This window comes from Talaromyces amestolkiae, assembly GCF_001896365.1.
Source record: "Talaromyces amestolkiae strain CIB chromosome Unknown scaffold9.1, whole genome shotgun sequence".
In the NCBI taxonomy this organism is placed as follows: domain Eukaryota; kingdom Fungi; phylum Ascomycota; class Eurotiomycetes; order Eurotiales; family Trichocomaceae; genus Talaromyces; species Talaromyces amestolkiae.
The window spans coordinates 659,294-678,137 of record NW_024468045.1 but is presented as its reverse complement, the minus strand read 5'-3'; the positions used below and the strand labels follow the sequence as shown (position 1 = coordinate 678,137).

At 48.6% G+C, this 18,844-nt stretch overlaps 5 protein-coding genes across 5 annotated transcripts; 2 read left to right on the top strand and 3 right to left on the bottom strand.

Annotated features, from left to right (window-relative positions):
* Positions 1–75: 75 nt before the first annotated feature.
* Positions 76–3,130, bottom strand: BHQ10_005254 (uncharacterized protein; the record flags this gene model as incomplete). The annotated part of the gene is made up of 2 exons (XM_040877710.1): positions 76–2,822; positions 2,881–3,130. The coding sequence occupies 2 exons, from the start codon at positions 3,128–3,130 to the stop codon at positions 76–78; spliced, it is 2,997 nt and encodes a 998-aa protein (XP_040733758.1).
* A 1,461-nt stretch (positions 3,131–4,591) lies between these two features.
* Positions 4,592–11,491, top strand: BHQ10_005253 (uncharacterized protein; the record flags this gene model as incomplete). The annotated part of the gene is made up of 3 exons (XM_040877709.1): positions 4,592–5,330; positions 5,389–11,384; positions 11,435–11,491. 3 exons carry the CDS (start codon positions 4,592–4,594, stop codon positions 11,489–11,491), a joined length of 6,792 nt encoding a protein of 2,263 aa, XP_040733757.1.
* A 735-nt stretch (positions 11,492–12,226) lies between these two features.
* On the bottom strand, positions 12,227–13,291 carry BHQ10_005252 (uncharacterized protein; the record flags this gene model as incomplete). Its single annotated transcript, XM_040877708.1, has 2 exons — positions 12,227–13,016; positions 13,071–13,291. 2 exons carry the CDS (start codon positions 13,289–13,291, stop codon positions 12,227–12,229), a joined length of 1,011 nt encoding a protein of 336 aa, XP_040733756.1.
* Positions 13,292–13,977: 686 nt separating this feature from the next.
* On the bottom strand, positions 13,978–15,748 carry BHQ10_005251 (uncharacterized protein; the record flags this gene model as incomplete). Its single annotated transcript, XM_040877707.1, has 3 exons — positions 13,978–14,145; positions 14,203–15,347; positions 15,409–15,748. 3 exons carry the CDS (start codon positions 15,746–15,748, stop codon positions 13,978–13,980), a joined length of 1,653 nt encoding a protein of 550 aa, XP_040733755.1.
* Positions 15,749–16,251: 503 nt separating this feature from the next.
* Positions 16,252–18,815, top strand: BHQ10_005250 (uncharacterized protein; the record flags this gene model as incomplete). Its single annotated transcript, XM_040877706.1, has 2 exons — positions 16,252–17,110; positions 17,164–18,815. The coding sequence occupies 2 exons, from the start codon at positions 16,252–16,254 to the stop codon at positions 18,813–18,815; spliced, it is 2,511 nt and encodes an 836-aa protein (XP_040733754.1).
* Positions 18,816–18,844: the final 29 nt, after the last annotated feature.

The window sequence follows — 18,844 nt, the reverse complement described above, 5'->3', positions numbered from 1 at the left end:
GTAACAAATGGTACAAGCCCTTAATTTTTTCAACCAATCCTCCTACTTTATCTTTTTTGGTCATTCTCTCGATTGTCACATCTCATCGCTAGCGGGCTTACGGCCCGAGTATCTAGACTCGCGGGCCGGCTTTCCACGTAGATCCTTAACCTCTTTCAGCACCTCCCGAAAACCTGCCTCTATATTCTGCATACGCGACAACACCAGCCGCCCAAGGACGTCGTTGTCGGTGGCGATCTGCGTGACCAGACTCGACGGCAAGAGACCAATGTCGCCCATATCAGATCCAATTCGATTAAAGTTAGGAACTGACATGTAGTTTGTCCGTTGCGGGAGAGGCGGCCTTTCCGTCTCTAGCTTCAATGGGGATGCAGAAGACGGGCCAGGCATGGCATCGTCCGTACTGTCGTCAGCATCGCGGGGACGATTGTGTAGGACTGTGACGCTGGAGGTATTGCGGGCATGTAGATGGCTCGACGCTGGACGGTGTCGGGTCGGGCTATTTTTGCGAGAGTTGTACACTGCAGTAGAAGGCCGAGAGCTGAAAAATCTTGGAGTAGACTTGCTGCTAGGTCGAGGCGTTTGACTAGCATACTGTGATTCAGGTATCGATTCACCATGATCTTCATCTGACTCATCGTCATGGTTCTCATCGCTTGACTTCTCGTCATCTCCCTCTATATCTGTTGCATGAGATGCATGCCTTCCCAAGCGTGTCTGAGTGTTTTCCACAATAGAGTGTTCTGGGACCGGATGGAGATTCCCACGGGTCATAAACTCCTCCGGATCAGAGGCTGCAAAAGATCGGGTAGTTTCAGTATAGTTGCGGTGTGACGGCGAAATCACTCTCCGCAGCGCACTGGGTCGGCGCGGCGTCATCTCCTCTATGGTTTCCATGCCCTGCATCCAGTTCGCCACCATAGTCGATTTCCGGCGTCCATCTGGACTTTCCGTGACATCTTGCATAGATTGCTGACGGAATGGTCGTCGAAAGAGTTCCTCCAACACACGATCCTGTTGATACGTGGCGATGGAGGGCTCCCGCGCGAGACGGTGAAATGTATCAAATCGAGTTTGTCGTTCGTCTCTTGCGCGCAAGACTGCTGTTGACCGGGCACCCAGACGAGTAGTCCCTTCGACTAGGTCAGCTGGATCAATGATACTTGGACTCAATATTATCTTCTCGTAGAAGCAAATCGACCACAAAATTGGAAAATGTGTAATCTTGATAAGAGTACGATTGAGTTTCACAAAATCACGAAGCGGAATGCAGTACCGCAATGGAGTTAGTATCCAACCGAGAATATTCGAGGGAGCCACGTAGGAAAATAGTGCATCCGATTTGACCATGGAAATGGTATTGATTGCAAACAGGAACTGGTGCTCTTCGTGTGCATTCTTTACGATGGACATGAAAGAATTCGTCAATACGGTGATCAGTATTGTAACGACCACGAAGTGACAAATAAAGAGGAAGACAGTCAAAATGATCCGTCCTAAAGAGTTGTATTCCTCCCAAAGACCCCATGCTGTGGGAGTGAAGCCCATTAAAATCTGAAACAGAGCGTAAATGACCTCCTGAGGCGACTGAGATGATGCGGAAGAAAAGGAGAACGCGACCAAAAAGCCACTACAGGCAACGACAATCAAAAGAAACACAGCCATCAGGTCAGCGGCCATGATCCGGAATGCGATGAGTAGTTGCGAGAAGTACTTGTAATGGTCGAGAACCGAGAAAAGACGTGGGAACAATAGAACAGCCCCGGCAGACAAAATATCATATGCTTGGTTAGCAGCTGCCAGTTGTCGAATGTCAGGCATAGCCATAACATATAATCGAAGTATCGAATAGCTAAAAAGTAGCAGCAAGATTCCCAAGTCGAATAGATTCCAGAAGCTCATAAGATAAAGACTGAAGCCTTGTTCGTTGAAGCCGACAATCTCATCCAGCATGAAACCGGCACCCCAAAACCAGAAAACAACCTCAACTGTCGTGATATGTAATGATCTTTCAATAAGCACCGCGAGGTAGAGACACAACAGAACCGCGAACGAAAGAGTTGAAAGGAAGTGTCGATAACGAGGTACCCGTAGTCGAGACAACTTGAAAAGAGAAGCATCTCTTGGGTCGTAGAGAGTTACAGTTCTACGTGGATTCTCCTCTAACTGGGGATCTTGCCGACTTTTGCCGTAGTGGTGCTCTGCCGAGTTATTTGTAGCACCAAAGCGCGGACCACGGCGTGCTGCGGCATTCGGACGATGTAAATTGTCGGCAGCCGAGTGAAAGACAATGGTGCCAGCCCATATTGCTTCTAAGTGCTGGACGACTAGAGGATGTGCGATGAAACGCTTGGCCTGGGCTCGAATGGCAATTTCCAGACACGAAATCCGCGTAGCCCCGGGGGCATTTCTGCTTTTCGAAGATGTCTGATTCCAAGTTGAGGCGCGCAAACTGGCGGCGGAAATAGGGGCCTGTCCTTGAAGCGGATAAAAGTCGTATGATAGCGCATCAATTAACTCTCTTGTAGTGTAGTCTTTGAGGATTTTAATCGCCAAAAGCTCACTCACAAGCGCTCTCGTCCGTGATGTTCCACTATTTCCGGGATTGTAGTCGGCCTCCTTATTGAATTGAAGACAATTGGCCATCAATGCGTACAGAGTTGATCGATTGAAATGAGCATCTCGAATTTGCTGCTGGATAGGCTTGAGAAGGAATTGAGATATCTGCGGAGACCGTAACTGCTCCCATGTTAAGCTCGTTTCGCAACGTGACACAACGAGGGACCGTATCGAGTGTGTGATGGTGTAGACGGGGATAAGATCTGCAGGTAGGAATCGTCAACTTTTCGTGGCTTCAAGTCAGTGTTGCTGATTGCTCACCTAAGTGTGGTGACGAGAATATGGGTAGGAGATCCCCCCCGTCACTGTCGTCATCGTGGGGCTCGCTTTCTTCGTCACCATACAATGGTTGCCCATCGTTGTTTTCATCTAGATAGTCGTCGGGCTCGGTAGGTGCGAGGCTCTCATCTTCGCGCAGGAAGCTCCTGAAGAACGGGGTTGTCTCGTGAGGCGAAACAGAACGATGAACAGGCTGGCGCGATTTCCTCGGTCGAAGCAGTGAGGCAAGCATAATGTGCGTCGAGTATGCGGGGTGATGTCACTGCATTGGGACTTTGAAGTTGCCAAAGGAGAATAAAATGAGAAGGAAATGCTTGGAGATACAAAAACGCTAAAGCAAGAAAAACACTATGCCGCCCGAACAAAATGCAAGAACGACAACGCCGAACCTAAGAAGGATAGGGTCAGTATGTGGAAAGAGATAGGCCCGAAGGTTGGGGAGATCCCTACTGAGATTATAAGAGGAAGACTTGAGGTGTGTTCGCGATAAGAAGTGCTCACATGAACACGAGGTGAATGGAATGTTGCAAGATGCGACGCTGATTGGCCACGCGACTCGACTTTTGTACCGCGCAAGTACTGGAAGGCCAGGCCAGGACTGACTTGGCTAGTGCAATGCAAAAGACAGCGCATGATTGGGTTGAATGGTACTTCCGAAGTACGGACATTGGGCTAAGTGTGCAAGGAGCGCGCTGCAGAGAGCTTGGACCGCGTTCTCTGTTCACTTCATCGTCAAACAAGGTTTGTGGTTGAAATGCGCATACGTATACGGATGGGTAAACAAGATTTCGACAGTCTCATTGCCAGACACTTACTATGTACAACTCGAATTGTATGTGTCACCTGATTCCTGGAATGTATGTACCAACTATGCCTGTAGTTTACTGTTGAGTAAACGCAAAAGGATGTTCCTGCCGGGAAGACGCCAAGAATGATGTAAGAGGACCGATATCGCCAAGCAGCAAATCTTATCTCGGCCTAGATCCAGCCTGCATTTCGACACAGGAACTACGTATGTATAGACTTCAAGTGTCAATTTGAGTCCTGTCGTAATGATCCCGGCAGTTGTAAATTTGCAACTGGACCATGCACGTAATTCCAGTCCATCAAGTCAATTGTCAATTGTCAATTGACCGCGAGGGTCCAGAACGTGAGAGACAGCTGGAGAAAAAGAAAAGAAACAAGCGGGGGAGGAGTAAAACATGGTGTTTTTCCCGTTACCGCGCTAAGCTTGCATACGCAGGCGGTCAGAGTCAACCCTGGCGTTAGCCACAATTGACTGGGGAACTGCTAGACCGCTTTCTGGGAGTAGCCTCCAATCAGAGCGCGCACTCGGCAGATCTCATCCCACAACAGCGGGTCTGCACGTACAAAATTTTTATTCTGCCGCTCGGCGGTAATTTTGCAAATTACCTAACCATCGATCGGTTTTTTTTTTACGCTGCATTTTTTCTTCCCGCCTCGTACCTGCTTACCTTGCTGCAACTTTTTTCCTCCTCTTTTTTTCTGCCATTCAATCCTCCAGCTATCCTCTCCCCCTCTACCCCATCCTCATACCCCGTGCAGAAGTGACAGTCGAGACAGATCCTTGGTCTTGGAGGTCGCTAATGCTTCGGTAGAGTGAATCTCATTCGACTTAGTCCCTTGGAGGACCTTTTTGAATTGAAATCACTTCATACATACACACAAGACAATGTCGCAGCACGAGGCCACCTCGCCCCGCGCTGCTCGCGTGAGCGACAATGCAGCTCCCTCTAGCCCTACAAGCGGAGGTGTTGCCTCATACCAGTCGGCCAACAGCTTGCAGCCGCTGCCTGCTATGCCTACAGCTAGCATCGGCGCCTTCATTCCTGCCGCAACCTCCCCCATCGTGGGCAACTCCGAAAAGAAGATGGCTCTGGAGCTTGAAGACGGCACTGTCTATCAAGGATACAGCTTCGGTGCCGAGAAGAGTGTTGCCGGTGAATTAGTCTTCCAAACCGGAATGGTGGGCTATCCCGAGTCCGTCACTGACCCATCCTATCGGGGACAGATCCTCGTGATCACCTTCCCCTTGGTGGGCAACTACGGTGTGCCTTCACGGGAGACAATGGATGAAGTGTTGAAAGAGCTTCCCAAGCACTTCGAGTCTTCGCAAATTCACATTGCGGCCTTAGTCGTAGCTAGCTATTGCGGCGAAGACTACTCCCACTTCTTAGCTCAGTCTTCCCTCGGTCAATGGCTCAAGGAACAGAATGTCCCTGCTGTCTATGGTGTCGATACCCGATCCTTGACCAAGCGAATCCGAGAGGAGGGTAGCATGCTCGGTCGTCTGTTACTCGAGTCTTCTCAAGTTCCCAATGGCACTGAAATCACCTCCTCAGCCGAGTGGAAACAGCATTTTGAGCAAATCGAGTGGGTTGACCCCAACAAGAAGAATCTCGTTGCTGAAGGTATGTTATGTTTGCCTTAGGCTTTTCATTTGAAATATGCTAATTGGGATCGTCTCAGTGTCCATCCGAGAGCCCCGACTCTTTACTCCTCCAGAAGCCGTTGCGTTGAAACATCCCTCCGGTCGTCCAGTCCGTGTCTTGTGCTTGGATGTCGGTATGAAATACAACCAACTTCGATGCCTATTGTCACGTGGCGTTGAAGTCTTGGTCATCCCTTGGGATTACGATTTCCACACCCTCGCTGGAAACGAATATGACGGTCTCTTCCTCTCCAACGGTCCCGGTGACCCAGCCACGATCGCCGCTGCTGTGCAGAATATTGCCAAGACTGTGCAAGAGGGCAAAATTCCTATCTTCGGTATCTGTTTAGGACACCAACTGCTCGCCCGGGCTGTCGGAGCCAACACTATCAAGATGAAGTTTGGTAACCGAGGCCACAATATCCCTTGTACCAGCATGATCTCTGGAAAGTGCCACATCACTTCCCAGAATCACGGATTCGCGGTTGATGCAACCACCCTTCCAGAGGGCTGGGAAGAACTCTTCGTCAACGCCAATGACGGCAGTAACGAAGGTATCCGCCATGTTAGCCGTCCTTATTTCAGTGTTCAATTCCACCCTGAAAGTACACCTGGTCCTCGTGATACAGAATACCTTTTTGATGTCTTCATCAACACGATCAAGTCTGTTATGGCTTCATCTGAAGCTTTGACCAAACCCGTTTCTTTCCCCGGTGGAACCATTGAAGAAAACACACAGAAGGCGCCGCGCGTATCCGTCAAAAAAGTCCTCGTCTTGGGCAGTGGTGGTTTGAGTATCGGTCAGGCTGGTGAATTCGACTACTCTGGTAGTCAAGCCATCAAGGCGTTGAAACAAGAAGGAATCTACACCATTCTTATCAACCCCAACATCGCCACAATTCAGACTTCAAAGGGTCTTGCCGACAAAGTCTATTTCCTTCCTGTGAATGCCGACTTTGTGCGCAAGGTCATCAAGCACGAGCGACCAGATGCCATCTACGTCACATTCGGTGGTCAAACGGCCTTGCAGGTCGGTATTCAATTGAAAGACGAGTTCGAAGCACTCGGCGTAAAAGTGCTCGGAACACCTATTGAAACTATCATCACCACAGAAGACCGAGAGTTGTTCGCACGAAGCATGGAATCAATTGGCGAGAAGTGCGCCAAGTCTGCTTCTGCCTCCAACATTGATGAGGCCATGCGAGTCGTTCAGGACATTGGTTTCCCTGTCATTGTCCGCGCGGCGTACGCTCTTGGTGGTCTTGGTAGCGGTTTCGCCGATGATCCTAAGCAGTTACGAGAGCTTTGTACCAAGGCTTTTGCCGCCAGTCCCCAAGTTCTCATTGAGCGAAGCATGAAAGGCTGGAAGGAAATCGAATACGAAGTCGTCCGAGACGCTCAAGACAACTGTATCACTGTCTGTAACATGGAGAACTTTGATCCTCTTGGCATTCACACTGGCGACTCCATAGTCGTTGCTCCTTCTCAAACCCTCTCGGATGAGGACTATAACATGTTGCGAACGACTGCCGTCAATGTCATCCGTCACTTGGGAGTTGTCGGTGAATGTAACATTCAATATGCCCTCAACCCATTCTCCAAAGAGTACTGCATCATTGAAGTGAACGCGCGTCTATCGCGTTCTTCCGCTCTTGCTTCCAAGGCAACCGGTTATCCTCTTGCCTTTATTGCAGCCAAGCTTGGTCTCGGAATCCCATTGAATGAGATTAAAAACTCAGTCACCAAGGTCACCTGTGCCTGCTTTGAGCCCTCGCTCGATTACGTTGTTGTCAAGATTCCTCGCTGGGATTTGAAGAAGTTTACTCGTGTTTCTAACCAGCTCGGTTCATCCATGAAGAGTGTGGGCGAAGTCATGAGCATTGGTCGGACTTTCGAGGAAGCTATTCAAAAGGCCATTCGCTCCGTCGACTACCACAACTTGGGATTCAATGAAACCAATGCGTTGATGTCGATCGACACCGAGCTCCAGACGCCTTCTGATCAACGTCTTTTCGCCATCGCCAACGCCATGCATAGCGGTTACTCTGTTGATGACATTTGGAAGTTGACTCGTATTGACAAGTGGTTCTTGCGCAAACTTAAGGGTCTCAGTGACTTTGGCAAACATCTTTCCGCCAAGTACAATGCTACCAATGTTCCTGTCAATCTCATTCGCCAGGCCAAGCAACTTGGTTTCGCTGATCGTCAGCTTGCCAAGTTCTTGAGCTCTAACGAATTGGCCATTAGGCGTATGCGTGTGGAGGCCGGTATCATTCCAGTTGTGAAACAAATCGACACCGTCGCCGCAGAGTTCCCAGCCTACACCAACTACCTCTATCTGACTTATAATGGCTCGGAGCATGACATTTCTTTCAATGACCATGGTGTCATGGTTCTTGGATCCGGTGTTTACCGAATCGGTTCTTCCGTGGAATTCGATTGGTGCTCAGTCAGGACCATCCGTACACTCCGTGAACAAGGCCATAAGACAGTCATGGTTAACTACAACCCAGAAACCGTCAGCACTGACTACGACGAGGCCGACAGGCTCTACTTCGAGAACATCAATCTCGAGACTGTTTTGGATATTTACCAGCTCGAGTCATCCAGCGGTGTTATCATGTCCATGGGTGGGCAGACTCCCAACAACATCGCGTTGCCATTGCACCGTCTCAATGTCAAGATCTTGGGAACCTCTCCTGAGATGATTGATAGCGCCGAAAATCGATACAAATTCTCCCGAATGCTCGACCGCATTGGAGTGGACCAGCCCGCTTGGAAGGAGCTGACCAGTATCGAAGAGGCCACTGCTTTCTGTGACAAAGTTAAATACCCAGTGCTCGTTCGACCTTCTTACGTTCTTTCAGGAGCTGCTATGAACACTGTCTACTCCCAGGACGATTTGGCAACCTATCTGCAACAGGCAGCAGACGTTTCACGTGAGCATCCAGTTGTCATTACCAAGTACATCGAAAATGCCAAGGAAATCGAAATGGACGCAGTTGCCCGCAATGGTGTCATGGTCGGCCACTTTATCTCTGAGCACGTCGAGAACGCCGGTGTTCACTCTGGTGATGCCACTCTTATCCTACCTCCTCAGGATTTGGATCCCGAGACTGTCAGGCGTATCGAGGATGCTACACGAAAGATCGGAAATGCGCTCAACGTCACTGGTCCTTACAACATCCAGTTCATTGCTAAAGACAATGATATCAAGGTCATTGAATGCAACGTTCGTGCTTCTCGTTCATTCCCATTCGTTTCCAAGGTTATGGGCGTCGACTTGATTGAAATGGCAACCAAAGCCATGTTGGGTATACCATTCCAGGAGTATCCCCGTGTCAGTATTCCTAAAGACTACGTCGGTGTCAAGGTGCCACAATTCTCCTTCTCCCGTCTCTCCGGTGCAGACCCTGTTCTAGGTGTTGAGATGGCTTCTACTGGTGAAGTCGCCTCTTTCGGTCGTAACCGAGCTGAAGCTTATCTCAAAGCTTTGATCTCCACTGGCTTCCGTCTCCCCAAGAAGAACATCTTGCTCTCTATCGGTTCCTACAAGGAGAAGCTGGAGATGCTTCCGTCTATTCAGAAGCTGCATAAGATGGGTTACAACCTGTTTGCCACCGCCGGTACCGCTGACTATATCAAGGAGCACGGCATCCCCGTCAAGTATTTGGAAGTTCTCAATGGAGAGGAAGAAGATCTCAAGTCCGAATACTCCCTTACACAGCATCTTGCCAACAACTTGATTGACCTGTACATCAACTTGCCATCCAGCAACAGATACCGTCGTCCTGCAAACTACATGAGTAAGGGTTACAGGACCAGACGTATGGCGGTTGATTACCAAACTCCTCTGGTTACCAATGTCAAGAATGCAAAGATCCTGATTGAGGCACTTGCTCAACAGTTTGAACTCGAGGTTCTTACCATTGACCATCAAACCAGCCACCGTACAATGGTGCTACCCGGTCTCATCAACATCGCCTCTTTCGTTCCGGGATTGGTCACTTCGGGTTCAAAAGACTTTGAACAGGTGACCAAGGCCTCGGTTGCTGCAGGTTTTACCATGATTCGTGTCCTGCCCGTCGGCGTGGATGCCTCTGTGACAGATGCCGTTGCTTTGAAGGCAGCCCAACAAAACTCCAAGACTGGATCTTACTGTGACTTCAACCTTTCTGTTGCCGCCACAGCTACCAACGCAGAACAGATTGGTCAAGTCACTGGAGAAGTCGGAGCTCTTTTCATTCCTTTCAACCACCTTTCCGGCAACATTAACAAGGTTGCTGCCGTCACCAGCCATTTTGGAGCCTGGCCCGCCACTAAACCCATGATTACTGATGCCAAAGCCACCGATCTTGCGTCAATCCTTCTTTTGGCAAGCTTGCATAACCGCAACGTTCACGTCGTGAACGTCTCTTCGAAGGAAGACATCAACTTGATTGCTTTGAGTAAGGAGAAGGGACTCAAGGTTACCTGCGATGTTTCCATCTACAGTCTCTTCCTCACACAGGAAGACTTCCCAGACTGCACTGTCTTGCCAACTGTTGAGGATCAAAATTCCCTCTGGGAACATTTGAGCACCATCGATGTCTTCTCCATTGGCACCATTCCTTATCAGCTTGCTGGAAAAGACGCTAGCCCTACTGTGGGTATAGCCGATGCACTGCCTTTGTTGCTCACTGCAGCTTCTCAAAACAAGCTGACCCTTGACGATATCACTACTCGTCTCCACGACAATCCCAAGAGGATCTTTGAGCTGCATGACCAGCAAGACGCTTTTGTCGAGGTCGAGATTGATCGTCCATATGTCTTCAACAGTGGCAATGTCTGGTCGCCATTCAATGGCAAGCCAATGAAGGGTTCCGTCCATCGTGTGGTCTTCCAGAACAAGACATCTTGTCTTGATGGCGAGATTCAAATTGAGGCCGCACAAGGTACAGATATGTCAACTCATCGCATTGTGCCACAGTCACCTTCAGTCAAGGCTTTCTCTCCACGAGTGCAGCCCAAGTTTGACGCTATTGAGCGTCGCTTCTCGAGCAGCACTCCTGTGCGACCCTTCCGTTCAAAGGCGGCTGATGCTGTTCCCAATGTTCCTGAGCTAGGACCCCCGCTCTTCACTCCTTCTTCCCAGACATCAACCTCTCTGCTTGAGCTTCTTTCACGCTCAAACTTCAAGCAGAAGCATGTTATCTCTGTCAACCAATTCACCCGTTCAGATCTTCACCTTCTCTTCACGGTTGCTCAGGAGATGCGCATTGGAGTTGAGAGACAGGGCGTCCTTGATATTCTCAAGGGCCGTGTTTTGTGCACATTGTTCTACGAGCCTTCCACACGCACTTCGGCTTCTTTCGACGCAGCCATGCAGCGTCTCGGAGGTCGTACTGTCGTGATCTCTACTGAGCACTCTTCTACAAAGAAGGGTGAGACACTTCAAGACACCATCCGCACCTTGGGTTGCTACGGAGATGCAGTCGTTCTCCGTCACCCTGATGAGAAGAGTGCTCACACTGCCGCCAAATTCTCTACTGTGCCTATCATCAACGGTGGGAACGGTTCCCTTGAACACCCCACTCAGGCGTTCCTTGACCTTTTCACCATCCGGGAAGAACTTGGTACTGTCACTGGCTTGACCATTACCTTTGTTGGTGATTTGAGATACGGCCGCACCGTGCATTCCTTGATCAAGTTGCTCCAATTCTACGATGTCCGCGTTCAATTGGTTGCTCCCAAGGCTCTTTCATTGCCGGAAGATGTACGCAAGTTGGTGGTCTCTTCTGGCCAGTTGGTCCGTGAATCTGAGGAGCTCACTCCGGAGATAATCTCTCGCTCTGATGTTCTCTATTGCACTCGCGTGCAGAAAGAACGTTTCGCCGATTTGGCGGAATACGAAAGACTCAAGGACAGCTTCGTTGTTGACAACTCGGTCTTGAAACACGCAAAGAGCCATATGGTTGTTATGCACCCATTGCCCAGGAATGCCGAGATTGGGGAGGAGGTTGACTTTGACCAGAGAGCAGCCTACTTTAGACAGGTAAGCCTCACTAGTTCATTTGATTACAAACATACTGACATTTTTTATAGATGCGTTATGGTCTTTACTGCCGCATGGCATTGTTGGCTCTCATTCTGGCGCCTTAAATTTTCCGACTCTCCAGTCGAAGGTTGAAGGATAGAAGCCATGGCCAGGATTTGGACCTTATGATATAAAATTCCTCTTGTTTTGTGACGTTTTTGCATGTACCAAAAGTTATTGTCTCTTTGTTTAACTATACAGAACGTAGACTTTAAGTTTGGATAGGAACAGATAGATTCCTAGATGATTATGTATAATGTGTGAAGATTGGCATTAATGGGTATTGTATATATATGGATTTATTATGATTTATGTGTTGTGTTTTATGTCGTGTGTTTGGTGTTTTGTGTGTCGTTTGGCGTTGCGTTTGGTTTGTTTTTTGCATAGCGTGGTTGGGATTGGTGTGGGTTATGTGTATTGATATACCATAAATTTATTTATTTTATTTTCTTCTTCTCATTATAATCGCCTAAATAATGTAGCCAAGTAGTGTTGTCAATCTCAAGATAAACTGGAGAATCAGATTCTGCGTGCTCCACTGCGCAGAGTGGATTGCTCGATATTGAAATTTCGTTGTGGTCTTACACCTGAGCATCTTGAAATGGGAGAGGGAAACTAATTCAGTTCATTTCATATAAAGTTGTTAGATTCATCTAGGCATGACACTTACCAAAAGAACTGGCTAATAGGAATTCAAAGCCAACCCCTAGCCCTAACTCCCTCGAAATCTTCATGCAACGAGAGAGGCAAGAACGCAAAAAAACACGGCTCGAATGCAGAAATATAATGATAACTGATCTCTACTCCCCATTAGTTGACAGCTTTCTAATACAATCAGCCAGCCCCTCTACATGTACATAACCCGACTGCGCCATCACCGGCATAGCCCTCTCCCACTCCTCCTCCAACGCACGAATCATCTCCTCCAATCCTTCAATACTCCGCCTATAACTTTGATTGAGTTTCCGCTCATGCTTAAGTTGCTCTTCTCTCTGACCCAACAGAAAGCCAAGGCGTTGGATGAGTTCCATTTGCAAATCGAGCTGTGTCTCATGGCGGCGGTTCGGGTTGATGGCTTGTTGTTGTTGGCATTGTTTCTGCTCTTCGCGTAGGGAGGTAACAGCAGCGTGCAGTCGCTCAAGTGAGCAGCTCAGAATTTCGAGTAGATCGATCAGGCCGGATGAGCCGAGGGCGTCGATACAAGAGGAAAGGTTGTTGTTGGATTTGGTTAGATGGGTGATTTCGGCGGTTAATATTTTGAGGTGGTTTTTCATGTCGAGGTTTGTTTGGGGAGGGGGATAGGTATTTTGTGGTGTTTCGTCAGGCATGAGGTTCCCTGTCTTTAGATTTGTGCTATTGGTTGTATTTCTCGACGCAAAGAACAGGCCCGAGGAGATGATGTCAATCTTTTCTTCTAGTCTCTCCATTCTTTGCACGATCACAGGTCCAAGGTTGAATGGTATCGTTTGTGGTGGCAGTGTCTGTCTCTTAAGTCCATGAGACTGCTCTTCTTCTAACTTTCCTTGTTGTTCGAGCTTCAATTCACTCGTTGAATGGCGAATACTAGCATCTGACCTGCGACACAACCATCTACATACATCGTCAGCATACCCCCTTTAATCTTCCGGATACTACAAGCCTCACTTGAACGGATTCTTCTCACCATTCTCCTTCTTCCGCAACGACGAAAAACTCCAAGCCTGCTTAAATCCCCGCTTCTGTTTCTGCACAGATATCTGGCTGTAATGACTACCCTCGCTCATACTCGTCACCCCCACAGAACTGTCGATGCTCTTCGCACTTTCCATGCTCTGCAATACAATGCTACTAGGCGCGCTCGTGTCGCTGCTCGTGGTTGTCGTCATATACACCCGTTTTGGGTTGTTGGTTGGCTCTGCTGGTGACGAATACACGGATGACGATGAGGAGTGCAGAGAGGGTGATTTTGTTAAACATGATCCGCCGACGGTTAAGCTGTGGTTGCAGTTGCCGTTGTTTAGGCTTGAGATTTGTTTCAGGGGCAAAGCATGTTCGTCGGTGGATGGTGGTTGATCGCGACATGAAGAAATGGAGGCTAATGGGAGGGAGTCGTCGCTCTGTTTGAGGTGTTTTTTGGTGAGGATGTGTAAAGGCATTGATGCAGTGTCCATAAAAGATATGAAAAGTGGCGTATACACATGTAAATGCTCAGATTGTTAGGATATTCAGTATGATCTTGAACTTTTGGTGACAGCGTGATATGGATCAGTATAGTACTGATAGCCCGAGGCTGATTATGCGATACAGAATTCTGCTCATCGTCAAACCACGAGAAAGGGTAAATATGTAGGCAAAAGTCTGATGTCATGGACTTCGGAGCCATGGATATGTAGATGAAGCATTCACGGCATGCCCTAAGACCCCCGAACCTTGAAGCATTCCAGAAGAATGGTACGACCAACCTTGGAAACTTTTATTCATCAATTGCAATGGCGAAAAAAAAAAAGTATATACTGGTATCTAACTAAGTTACTATAATCTATGTACGAATCTATATTGACATACCTGGCTTCTATAATCCCGCATCCGGCCAGTACTTCTTCAATAAGTCTTTTTTATTGACTTTACCCATCGCATTGCGCTCTATTCCGTCGACGAGTTTCAGTATTGTGGGGATTTTATAAGGTGCTATTTCTTGCTTCAGTTGCGTTCTTAGGGTTGACAATTCCAACGGTACGGCCTGTTAAAAAAGTTAGCTTATACTTGAGAGTCAGATGACCAGATCAGAGGTACTTACGCCATCTCTTAGTTTGATAACAGCGGCGACACGTTGTCCCCATTCTTCATCCGCTACACCGACAACGGCGACTTCTTGTATATACTCCAAACTCAGTATTTTCCGCTCGACTTCGAGCGCAGATACCTTGTAGCCACCAGTCTTGATCAAATCGACCGATGCGCGTCCCTGGATATAATAAGCGCCATTATCCTTCGAACGCTTCGCGACATCGCCTGTCTTGAACCACCCGTCAGAAGTAAATTCTTTCGCGGTGGCTTCTGGCTTATTCCAGTATTCGAGGAAGACGTTATCGCCCTTGATCTCGATCATGCCGTCCTCTTCGTCTTGTTCGATTATTTCGTTGGTTTCTTTATCGGTCAGTCGGACTTGAACGCCTGGCAACGGCCAGCCAACGCTGCCATCCAGTCGCTGAGAAACATCAAGACCGCAACTGATACCCATCCCGATTTCGGTCATGCCATACCGCTCCAGTAAAATCTGACCGGAAATTTCCGCAAATTTGGCTTTGATTGGCGTGGGTAGGGCAGCGGAACCGCTGATGACAAGACGAAGTGCTTTTGCGCCTTCTCTCGCACTTGCTTCTGCCTCTGTGGAGCGGATATGTGCATCAAAATAATCGACCAGGCGCGAGTAGATTGTGGGTACAGCCATAAACATTGTTGATGAGCCCTTGTCTTGCCATCTCTCCCATATGATTTTGGGATCGAATTTGGAATGCATTTCCACCGTTGCGCCGCTGAGGAATGACGCCGTTAGTCCATTAATGATGCCGTGGACGTGATGTAGGGGTAGAACGTGAATCAGGTGGTCCGCTGGTGTGTATTTCCATGCTTTGACGAGACAGTCGGCTTGAAAGGTGATGTTCTTATGCGTCGTGACGCAGCCCTTGGGATTGGATGTTGTGCCGGAGGTATATATCATGAGCGCTCTTCGGTTGAGGGGAAGAGACTCGTGGAATGGTGGTAGAGGAACTGTATCTAGATCTTTTGCGCTCGAGAGCGGACTAAATTCTGTGAAAGGTACGTCGTTGACTAGCTCGCGGAGAGCTATATCGACCTTTTCGAAAGAGGGATGAATCACAACCAATGAGGGCTGCGAGTCGCCGATTGTGTAGAGAAGCTCTTTGACGGGATGGGAGGTGCCTATACAAATGAAGAATTAGCCAATTGATTCAATTCAAACATAACTAGATAGGATGCCTACAAAGCGGAACACAAACGCCCCCGGCAGCCCATACAGCCCACTGCATTACGACATAATCATAGCCATTGGGAATGAGGAAAGCTATCCTCCTCTCGCCCAAATCGGGTAGTGACAGATGTTCCAACAGCCATTTCTTCATGTCTGATACATCTGATAGCAATTGTCTGTATGTAAAGCTCTCTCCCTTCGTCCGATCTATCACAGCTACCTTGTAGTCGGTGGTCGCATGCTTCTTGGCCTCGACAAATAACGGCAGGGAGGGRATGGAGGKAATTCCTGACGGCGGGCTAGATACGCCGCGGCCACGCAGTAGAGCCGCTGTAATTACAGGGGCAGTCATTACGACAGCTGCGGCAGCTATGAGCAGAGGCGTAGAATGTCGCCAGTTGAACAAGACCGGGAAGTTGATGGCCGGAGTGAGGTTATTAGCCGTACTCGCAAGAGATATGCTATGTGTTCATCGGCCAGCAGCACGAGCGTCACTCAATGAGTCAAGTCAATTGGGCGTTTATCTGATGACTGGCACAGGACACAAAAAGAAAGAACAGAAGAATAAAATTGAAAAGACTAATGGAGAACAGACAAGTGATCGGCTGCCGAAACGGATTGGATGACGGATTCCTGAGGCACCAAATCCAGGAACCCGCAAATCCGGTTCTACTTCTGGGAGCCGATAATAACGCTTCTGATTGGCTTATTACAATATGACTAAGCATCGCCGCGGAATACAGCCGGCTTGGCACGGCGATATCGGAATAATGTTTCGAGCTTGACTCGAGATTCGCAGAACCTCTGTTTCCATCTCAGCCCTTGAGCCAAACAGTCACGGACTTCAGTGCAGCAATGCTGGTACAGCCTGCGCTTCGACCGGGAATATTCGCCAGCTCGGTACCGCGCCGATTCCTGCGCCATGCAACTGCATCAGCGAAACCAAAAAAGTACCAGCAGAAAACGAATTTACACAAGCTCTACCAGCTCAAATGGCGACCGCTAATACTCATCCGAGAGGGAACCTTCTATCGTGACTATCCTGCTTCAGCAGAAGTTTCCGGATCAGATAACCCCCCCCTTTTAACTAAAATCGATTTTAGTCTCCCATCCAGACCGCCGCAATGGCCGGAGCTTCCCCCGCCGGACAGCCTCAAACAAGTGAAGGACCGTTATGAGAAGGACATGCGCAAGGAGCAATCAATACAACAGGAGGAGGGACCGTTTCATTGGGCAGTCATTGGCAATGAGAGTACAGAATTTTTCCATATTCTTCAAGGTCGTTACATTGCACAGCCGGCTAAATCACGCCAATGGCCGTATTTGATTTCTCGGAAATTCAGTCCGAAAGACCCCAGCAAGAGGTCACCGGAGAATGCAATCGCGTACGTGGGATTCAGTGGTGAAGGTTCCCAAGCAACTGGTGGTACACGAGGAGCCTATCTCAGCGCAAGGTATGAAAGTCTACGAGAGGATACGGATTGGACGGTACGGCAATTCCTGCTAGGACAAACGGAACTCAACCCTATGGAGGATGAAAATTCCGGGAAGAGATCTGTTGAAGCCCAATTCGAGAAAGTGGTCAAGGATTTCAGATTGCAAGAGCTTTTGGAATTGCCCGTGTCCAGCCTTAGCAACGGCCAGACGAGACGTACACGGATAGCTAAAGCGTTGCTTTCATCGCCGGAGCTACTCCTTCTAGATGAGCCTTTTAGTAAGTACTTCAAGATAAGACTCAACCATGTTCGAGACTAATCAATCTGTTAGTGGGCCTTGATCCTGCTACCACCGAGAGTATATCTTCTCTCCTCCGGGATGTTGCAATTCGTTCTTCACCCAGAGTCATGATCTCACTCCGGCCACAAGATACCATTCCGGATTGGATCACGCACGTTCTGATTCTCGACAACCACCGAATAGCATTCAGTGGACTCAAAAAAGATTTCTACAAACAGGCCACGAAAGCCAGTGGAATGTCTACAAGTGCAGCCAGCAAAGCTAGAATATCCTTACGATGGCTCTTTGCGCCAGGTGGTCTGTTCGAACTGCAGCGTTATCAATATATAGACGACACGAAAACCAAAGTAGCCCAGTTCTCAAAGAGCAATATAGGCGTTGCTGATCCGACAGCCTTGACACAGATCTCTCAGAATGGCAAGCCGGTCATTGAAATGGAAGGTGTACATGTCCAGTATGGAGAGAAAGTTGTTCTTGGAAATTGGAGGCAGGTAGTGCGAGGCAAAAAGGGGGCCAAACCAGGCTTGTGGTGGAGAGTTCGCCGGGGTCAAAGATGGGCGGTACTTGGGGCCAATGGTTCTGGCAAGACGACTTTGTTGTCTGTGATCACATCTGATCACCCGCAGGCATACGCCCAACCAGTTCGCATGTTTGGCCAATCTCGTTTACCCGAACGAGGAAGACCTGGTATATCGATTTTTGATCTTCAAGCTCGGATGGGCCATTCCTCTCCAGAGATTCACGCCTTCTTTCCGCGGCAGCTTTCTATACGGGCGTCGATCGAATCTGCATGGGCCGACACTTTCCTCTCCAAGCCAGTCTTAACCTTCAAACGCGACACAATCGTCGACGCCGTTTTGGAATACTTCAAACCAGAACTAGACCCTTCTGCAGAAGACAGCAATTCGACGGGCTCTGAAGGAGTCGACATATCATTTATACCTGAAACGTTTCGCGCAAACTTGGCAGATGCAATTCCCGTGGATAATCGAGCGACACCGAGAGCAGAGTATCCCCCAAAACACAATGTCGATTATGCCGATAATACAACCTTTGGCCAGCTCACTGTCGCGCAACAGCGTCTCATACTTTTCATTCGAGCTATTATTAAGAAACAAGAACTTATTATTCTCGATGAAGCCTTTTCTGGAATGCCGGCCAATATGCGCGAGAAGTGTTTTTACCTTTTGAATAATTCTGGACCCCCTGTCGACGGGAAATTGGCCAATTTACCCTTACCATACCTAGGACCTGAACAAGCCCTGATCGTGGTTAGCCATTTACCAGAAGAAATACCAGACACAGTGCGATTCTGGATGCGTCTTCCGTCTGAAGTTGGGGATGGTCAACAGTTAGACTTTGCGCAGGGCGTGTTGGCGGATGATAGTACTCTATCGGCAGACCGTAAAGCATGGGAGACAATCTGGTCTGAAAATTCATTATCCAAGGCGAGGTTTTTGTATGGAAAAGATAGCGAAGGAAAGCTCAATGATGGGGAGAGATATCGTTATGCTATTCCTCGCAAGACACAGACGAAGAATAGACTCAGGTCGCTGAATGAATCGGAGGACATGGAGGAGGAACATGAAGAGGAAGAGGAAGAGGAGGAGGAGTATGAAGAGGAGGAGGATGATGATTTCGAAGAAGCTGAAGAAGCAGAGTCAAGCAAATCGACTGCCTAGCCGATTTTGCACATACGATTGTATATTAT